The following is an 8,744-nucleotide window of genomic DNA, read 5'->3' on the forward strand; positions in this document are numbered from 1 at the left end:
AAGAGTTTTAAAGGTTGACTGTAAAGAAAAGAGATATTATGCACTTGTCTCTTTTCTAGTGTACTGAAGTTACTTTGTATGTCCAACATATTTGAGTATCAGAGTACTGAACAGGTTAATTAGTCTGTCATATGGTCCTCGGCTGTAAGGGAAGCTTAATTTTTATTTGTGTTGGACAGCATGTGTTTTCCCAATGATTAAGTATGTTCTATTCAGAGCAGAAGGCTGTGAGGTTTGAATTTGTTAGAACCTGCAAGAGTCTATTTAGAGTCACCTGAGCTGCCCATTCCACCTCACCCACAGAACAGGGCTGGATAATGAGACTAGAAGGACTGTTTATTTTGCACTTTTTAAATTTTTTTTTTTTTAAGTTAAGCATTGAGGTACCAAGCTTGGAAGTGCAGGCGGAAAACCCTTGCGTTAGGTTCATATCTGTCATTTCCCAGAAAGCATTTTGTCCTTTACTATATTAGTTTTAATGAAACAGTGATGCAGGGACTGACAATTTGGGTGATACTTTAAAAACCCCCAATCATTGATTTTTGGATTGCAATAAAGTGCAAGATCAGTAAGGAGAATTGTCCAATGTACCTTTGTGCCTGACCCATTAAGTTAAGATTTGTGACAGTTAGCATTGTCATAATGATAAGGTGTATAATCACTTCTTTTGTGCAGTATTTTTCATCTTAATCATCATGAACACAGGGCATCAAACTTTAAGCACATGAAAAAAGCAGGTCTCTCTGAGGGCTTTAATAAATTTGCTTGTATTTTGGCCTGGTGAATTGAAAATTTTATTTTATTTTAATGACCGGGATCATCTATCTGTACTACCACAGTGCTCAGGCTCCTTGTGTTGCTTTTAATTAATCTTCCCCCTTCCCAATAAGAGGGGCAAAGATTTTGTACAGGTTTTCTTTACAGAGTACTTTATTTTGTTTGTTCCTCTGCCTTCCCAAAAAATCAGATGCCATTTGTTTTTTCCGTATATTTCAGCACAAAATCAAAGGGCAAATTACCTTACCAGAGGGGACCTCTCTGCCAGTGCTGTTTATTATTAAATAGCCATGTTTTTTCTGCTGCGTGGTTGTGGTCAATTCCTACAGCCTGCTTTTATTTATTTATTTTAGTTACCTACAAGCCCACTGCTTTAGCAATTTAATCTAGTTCAGAACTCAAAATCAGCGAGAGTAAAAAAGGGTTTATTTTATTTAGTGAGGTAATCCCATGTTCTTGTTTGTATGATGTTTAGAATGGTAGTATGATACTAAACTTGATAGTACCAGGTTTGTGCCAAGCGTTTAACTATTTCAGTTGCTCAGGTTTGGTTTATGATTTAATATTAAACAAGTAAAGATTACCAGAATGTGGTTTATCTTGGCACCATAAAGCTCTGACATTCACTGGGAACCTTTGTGCTTCCTGAAAGCAGGTGTTCAAGTTGTCACCATGAAAATAAAGATGCTTTTTCCACTTGTGAGAACATTAAGTTTAACTACAGCACTGGGAGAGAACGGGAGGAGAGGGATGAACCTTTCTGGTATTTTAATTTTCACCGAAGTATTATGGAATTCTGTTCCTGTTTGTCTATTCTCGGTGCACTCGCAAAAATGAATTGCAATGACATTGTCTTGAAGTGCAGGCTAGGGAAGGTATTTGAAGTTCTGGTGCCAGCTGCGAAGGACAGTACAATGTTGGAACAGTCCAGGAAATACCCATCGCAACTGATGAACTGCCCTTGTGTTCGGTATCTAGTGCAGCATCTGTAGTCTGTAGTAAAACATAGGTTTAAGAGGTGATTCCTCTCTGTGTGAGATGAGTGTTTAGGTGGGTGGGATGAATGGCCCTCTTCAGGTGGGTGTCTCTCTCCTCTCTCTATCCCGGTTACTTTAGTCAAGACACTTACATTTTAGACGAGACAAATCTTACTCTTGTTATAGATGAGGTGGGTTTTTTTTCTGAGGAAAAAAAAAGTACTGCAGAAGGGTGAATTCTGAGGCATCCAAGTGAAATTCTTTTCTGGAAAATGACCTGGGGGAAACCTTGTTTTTTGAGGTGTCTCCTTGAATAACTGCAAGGACAAATGTATCAAATAAGAAGGTATCCTGGCCAGCCGATTTACAGTTCGTCTCTTCTGTCTCATGAAATACTCAGTTTTGCTGAAGAAGGAAACAGAAATCTGACTAGATAGGTTTAAATGCGAAGTTATTTTGTAAATAATTTTCTCTTCTTTTTTTTTTTTTTTTTTTTTTTTTTTTCAGAACAGTGATATGCTTGCTTGCCATAATTACTGGCACTGGGCTTTATACTTTATTGAAAAGGTAAGAAATGTTTTCATGTAGGTATTTTATGGTCCAGATAGGTCATTCAATTTAATATGCTATTTAATAGACATTCACACTATTTAATAGACAGACCTAACATTTATAGAGTTGTTTTCGGCTATTTAAAGGGATGTTTTTATAAAATAGGACAATGCCATTTTTACAAGCTAGTCCTTTATTACAATTATTTTGAGAAGTTTTAATTACACTGGTCAAAGTTCCAGGATCTTTGTTAGAATGTTGAGAAATTGCTGTGAGATTATTGCACGTTTGAAGATCAAATAGTCTCACTAAGTAGACTTGGCACAGTTATTTGGTAGAAAGATGAACTTGACTCTCTAACTTTTAGACAAAAATTAGACAAAATTCTCTTCAAATTCAATACTAATTTGCAGGCCCAATAATTTGCTGATGATAAGAAAGAGGCAGTAAGCTCTAAATTTGGTTGGCAGTGTTATTCATTATTAATGTTACTAATTCTTATTGTTGAAACCCTTTAAAAACAGTTGCAGTTTTACCCAACCTGTCAGGTTGCAATGTGGAATTTCCTTGGATTTAATAATGCTTAGCACTTGCGGGGTTCAGTTCAATAGGGAGACAAATGTGATATCATTGATAAGGCAGCGTACTTCGGTCAGAAAGCACAGTGACTTGCTTGTGTTCAGTATTATTAACATAGAAGGAGTGTAATTCTTGATCATAGTCTAACAGCTTGTTTATTTTGCCACCTTCTTTCTATACGACTTCTTTGTAGCCTGCTCAAAATTATTTTTCTTCCTACCTTTTTGCATACACTGTGGGATGCCCTAATTTTTGCAAAAATCCCTGAAAGGAACATAAGAATGAGAGGTAATATCTTGTCTTTCTCCTTCACGTGAACTTAGACCAGTATTGGTACCTATTATTAAATGAATCCTAAACATACTGATCATTTTGCCTAGTAAATCCTAGTTTATCTTAGACTCCATTCTTTCTTCTAATACCTCAAGGTTTCTTTGACTCGGTTGGTTTTGATCAAGTCAGGAGGCAGTTGTGAAGTAATATTATGACATCTCTTAATTGTGTGTACATCTTTGGTTACTACCAGTCACTTCTGGTTACTGTGTCTGAATGTTAATCACGCAATCCTCATTTGCTTTTACAGGGGGAATATGAGGCTGCTTTGACAATTTATGACAATCATGTGAGTAGGAGCCTTTTTTTCTTTACAGAGAACGTGCGTAAGACCATGATACGTGCTTTCTTCCTTCTGTATGAGATTGAAACCTGTCACAGTGTGCCATATATGTATATATGTTATTTACATCTGTTGTTCCAGTTTTTTAGGGAAATTGTTTCTCAACAGTTTTGGGTAAAATGCCCAAAAGACTTGCGTGTTACATAGTTCAAGTTTTTCTTATGCTTGTGCTTGAAAGAGCTACAACGGCACTGTTGGTAGTTTTCCATTCTGTCTGTGTTTCTTAATCATGCTTTTTAAAAGGATGTAAAATAATTTTCCTGTGGAGTCAAGTTACCTGTACAAAGAACTGATTTTGCATGTTGGGTACTAAGTCAACAGAAGCATGTCTTTTCGTTCCTAGTTAATTTATTATAGTTCTTTACTGCCTGGATTTCAAAACATTCTTTGTAAATAAGCAGTATCAAATTAGATAGGATAACACAGCTTTGAAAGGATTATAAAAATAATACAAGCATTGAGAAAGCTGCTGGGCAGACTCCACCTGCTAACCTAGGCAAAGTGAAGCAACATTTATGGCACTATTTTTGAAAAAAAAAAAAAAAACCAACACGTTGGTGACTCTCCATACTTACTGCATATGCATAACAGGAAAACCAAGACAACTGAAGCAATGTAAGTGTTTGTCGTTGCAAATTGCTGTATTCAGGAAAGATGCAGTTAGGGCTGCTTCAAAACAGGTATTTTTGAATGAATAAAAAGATAAAATTAATTCTGTACCGTGAAAATAAGTTTGAGTATCTGAATAAGTTCCCACTAGCACATCAGTGGGGCAGCTTATGAATACCTGTGATTACAGATTGCTCCCCGGTGTCTGTCAAGTGGAAGCATGCTGGATATAGTCGATAACTCTTCGATGCTGTACAGGCTTCATCTGGAAGGTAGGATACCCACCTGGCATTCTTTTTTAAAACTGTAAGGACAACAGTTTTCTTGTTGCCTCCCCCTTCCCCTGCCTTGCATGTTGGAGAAATATTTAAATAAATTTACAGAGCAAGCATGGTCAGTGTTACAGAAGAAAATTCTGCTGTTGAGAAAAGCCTCAATGTGAAATTCGTAATGGTGTCCATAACCTTTATTCTTTCCAAGAGCTTTTTTTTTTTGTTTTCATGTCAGTATGGTATTTCATTCAGCTCAAGCTAGCATAGGTCACATATCTCTTTTTTGACAAATTCACTTCTACTGTCCCTGGAGATTTGAGGCTGAACAGTCAGGTACATAAGCCTCTAACAAGCTGTAGACATTCCTTGAAGTAAATTTCAAGTTAAGTATCTAACTTTCTGGTTTGATACTGATTGAAATAGCTAGTACATATATGTTAGCCCCTGGCTTTTGTGTATTCTCCTAACTCAGTGGCATTTCTCCTTAACTTTTTTAAGATAGTGTTTCTATACTAGAGTTCATGAAGGGGGGGGATGATGGACGGATGTTATATCCACAGTATTCTGCTAAAACACTAATGATGCATTAGGTTTGTTTATGAAATCTATATCATCACTATTTTTTTGATGGCTACAGATGGTTCATTGTGTGCATCATCTCCAAGAAGACATGAGCAATCTCCTAATAAAGCCAGAACCTCACATAATGCAATCTAGAATATTGGTGATAAACTGGTGACAGTCAGTAAACTCTGCCCAAATACAGCAGACTGCAGCTGAGCATTACTGTATAAGTTTTGCCACATCAGGGAATGTTTTCTTGAGTTGAGTAGAAATGCTGTTTATGCTGGGTGACTGAAAGTATATTGCAACGTTGTGGGTTCGTAGGTGGTATTTTTATTGAGAAAAATATTTTTTACTCTTAGGAGTAAAGCTTGAAGACAGGTGGAACAATGTTCTCCAGCTTACAAAGAAGCACACCAAAGATCACGTTCTTTTGTTCAATGATGTGCACATCTTGATGTCCTCGCTTGGAGCCAAAGACCACAAAACTACTGATGAGCTTTTAACAACTCTTCAGGAACTTGCCAAGTAAGCAAGCAAATTAAAGTATTGTATTCAATAAAGATTTTGTCCTCTGAACTTCAGGGTGATAACGTCTCTGGCTTGCTGAAGCGCTACAACATGCTCTTGCCTGCTTTAGCATGCCACTGGGACATGTCTGGTTTGAGTAGTCCAGTCTCCACTTAGGAGATCCCTATAATTATTCAGTTTTTACTTAATGTCTAGAGGGGTTTCTCATCTTGTTCAGCAGAAATCTCTTACATTGGAGGTCATGAACGCTAACTGAACAGTTGCTCTATATTTCCTTTCAATGAGTTCACCCTAAGCTATGTTACCTAAGACAAATGAAGTTTTTCACCTGTATATTAGTAAGAGCATTCTACAATAAGTGTCAGCTATCTGTGGTGGTTCTTTTTTGTTCTGGTTTAGAAGGTTCTTTCATAATAGAGCATTCGTTGGTAGTGATATTCTAGTAGCTACTGTTTGATGCATTGTGAGGTACCTCTGCAGGAAATTGAATTTCAAGTACTGCTAAAGTAATCATAGAGAATATTTTGCTTTCAAATCAAATTATTTGAAAAAAATGAATATTTAAGTATTTCATCTAAACAATGTCTTTTTTGTGTTTCCTTGTGTATGAAATACCAGTAAATTGCCTTGATTTTTTGAAGGGGGTGATACATGGATGCTTTAAATGCAATTTCTTCCCCCCCTGCACCCTGTTTTTCCTCTGTTTCAGCAGCTATTGCTTCCCTTGCCTTAAAAAAGAAGGAAGGAGAACCTGAAATTGTCACTATTTCTTCCTGACTATAATACCTATCAGTCAAAAGTAATAAAAAATAAATGCAATTTTTAAGAATACTTATGAAAACAAGTAACTGTCAAATCAAGCCTTAAGCATGTCTAATTTGGCTGAAGTAGGAAATGGTGAATATCTTATATGTAAGTATATATAAAGTATATAAAACTGCACATGCACACCACTTCAGGGAAGCTTTAATGAACATACGCTCCTTCTCCTTTCCCCGAGTGCTTCCTTTTGCCTGTGTGGTCAGCCTTTTGTAGTAATACAGCTGTACGTTTTTAGCTGTAGTTTGAAGTATTATAAAGCTTGATTTTATTATTTGAGAAAACAGACTGTGAGATGAAGGGATTATATTAATGCTTGGGTTGATTAATGGATTAATTTATGTGTATCACGACATACGTAATAGCTCAGTGATACCTAAGATGCCTTTTTTATGTGTTAAAAAAGCAGTCAGAAAACTTTGGCACCAACAACAGTCATTCTTGGCTTTTCATTAATGTTTCTCACTATCCTTTGCAATTTGAAGTTGACAAGACTTGTTTTTGTAAAGTATTCCATGGTGCGCTCTGGTGGTTGCTGTCACGTCCTTATTTTCAGGGATGGAGCTGTTAGTTAATGCGAGGGGGGTGTTGTTCTTCAGGAATCAATACTTCAGGTCAGTTGCAAGAGAAAGGAAAAAAAAAAAATCAGTCTTCCATCTCTGTGCGTTTTCTCAGAGAGCTGGAACAAACATTTAAATGAAGAATTGTTTCAGCATTTTCATTATTGATTATCTCAAACTACTTACTTAAAATGCACATCTGTTGTGCACTTCTAACTTCCCAGGATGCCGTATTTTGTTTAAGGAATGATAAACACATAGGGCAGCACTGCATACTGAAGAACCAACACTGAGCTAGTGGAAGAAGTGGGAAAGTTGTAATACTGACTCAAGGAGGAGAGCACAGAGTGTGCTCTGTGTTTGGTAAATTTAAGGTACTAGCATGGGAGTGTGACTCTCAGCTGTCGTTGCAAGCACTCAAAACAGAAGCCAGTGACTAAGGTTCCTCAATATTAAAGATTTAATTGGAAAGTTTACAGAAAAATCTGTTCTAAACAACAGAGAGAATTTATAGCATTGACCTGTGCCCTGTGTTCTCAGGAACGATTTATATTGCTTGGGACAGAAAGCCCTCCTCTCCTCATATTGCCACCCAACCTTTTGGCACTGAAATGGCACTGCTGTCAGCTGCTTCTGTAGCAGTGGAAAAACCCAATTCCACATTGTCCCCTGCAGGTATTGCCTATAGACTGAAAAGCTACAGTTTGGTTACTTGTATTTTAACTTTTTTGTTGTTTTTTTTTAATATTGGCAAAGATGCCTGCTAGAGTGTGTATGTTTTTCTGCAGGCATATTGTCATGGGTTAGGATGCAAGCACTAAAAAAGAAAAGGGAAAAAAAAAACCACCTTAAGAGCTAGCTAAAAACCATTGCTAGCTAGATCTGTTGTTTGTGGGCCTAAAAACAGTCTGTCATGGTTAGAATAAAAGAGCAGAGTTTGAGAGCGGTCATGGGGAAGACGACAGTTTATATTGCAAAGACGGTGAGGCACTGCGGCCCACTCCAGTGCTGTGTGGCGAGCTGGTTCGCAAGGTCATTATTTGGAGCCGTTTGCAAGGGACTGGTTGATTGCCACTTTTGGCAGAGATGAGGACAGTCAAAGAACTAGCAGTAGGATGTTCTGGTGAGATCATCAGAAGAGAAACTGTGCAGGTTTCTCACTCTTCTAGCCAAAACTCTTTATTGCAAAGGCAAAAGGGTTGGGCTTGTGCCTTTTGCAGATACATTCAGAAGAATGAAAGCTGATTGATGAGTACCATAACCACACTGAAAGATGTTGTCTAAATAAAGTACCTGAAACACAAGGCTTTGTGCAGTAAAAAAAAAAATAAATAAAAAGCACCCTCTGTCTGCAGGCAGTGACAGGCTGGCACTGAAATATGCATATTTATAATTTGACTTATGGGAGTTAACCACTTTCTTGTTCTCAGAGCACCTCATGGAGACCACGAGCTTTCCCTGGCTCCTAGTTTGGGCTTGCCACTGTGCCAGGCTTTTGTCGAGTTTGAAAATGGAAACTGTGACAAAGCTGTTGACCTGCTGTACCCAATCCGTTATCAACTAATCCAACTAGGAGGCAGTAATGCTCAGGTAAAGGAGATCAAGAAAAGACTTTTTTGATGTGACTTAATCCTCTTTCAGTGGCCTCTCTTAGGCACTTACTTATATTATTAACAGCCCTTCTTTTTTAGAAAGTGAAAAACTAAACTGTGCTTGTGACTGAATCCTGTTAGCAAGCACTTATTAGCAGTGTTAGCTATTTAATTTTTCTTCTCGGTATGTTTCGTTCCTCAATGGTTTTAATAATTTGGTAAACAAAACATGTTTA

At 37.3% G+C, this 8,744-nt stretch overlaps 1 protein-coding gene across 1 annotated transcript in view; it reads left to right on the top strand.

The window, feature by feature from the left end:
• Positions 1-8,536, top strand: part of TTC38 (tetratricopeptide repeat domain 38) — a gene marked incomplete at its 5' end in the record, with an annotated part of 13,551 nt that extends 5,015 nt beyond the window's left edge. Inside the window, 5 exons of the mRNA XM_009708910.1 lie at positions 2,262-2,321; positions 3,469-3,507; positions 4,361-4,442; positions 5,369-5,534; positions 8,347-8,536. Coding sequence (XP_009707212.1) covers positions 2,262-2,321; positions 3,469-3,507; positions 4,361-4,442; positions 5,369-5,534; positions 8,347-8,536 — 537 coding nt within the window. The remainder of the gene's footprint in view (positions 1-2,261; positions 2,322-3,468; positions 3,508-4,360; positions 4,443-5,368; positions 5,535-8,346) is intronic.
• Between the last annotated feature and the right edge of the window lie 208 nt (positions 8,537-8,744).

This window comes from Cariama cristata, unplaced genomic scaffold (genome assembly GCF_000690535.1).
Source record: "Cariama cristata isolate BGI_N322 unplaced genomic scaffold, ASM69053v1 scaffold10211, whole genome shotgun sequence".
NCBI classification, from domain to species: domain Eukaryota; kingdom Metazoa; phylum Chordata; class Aves; order Cariamiformes; family Cariamidae; genus Cariama; species Cariama cristata.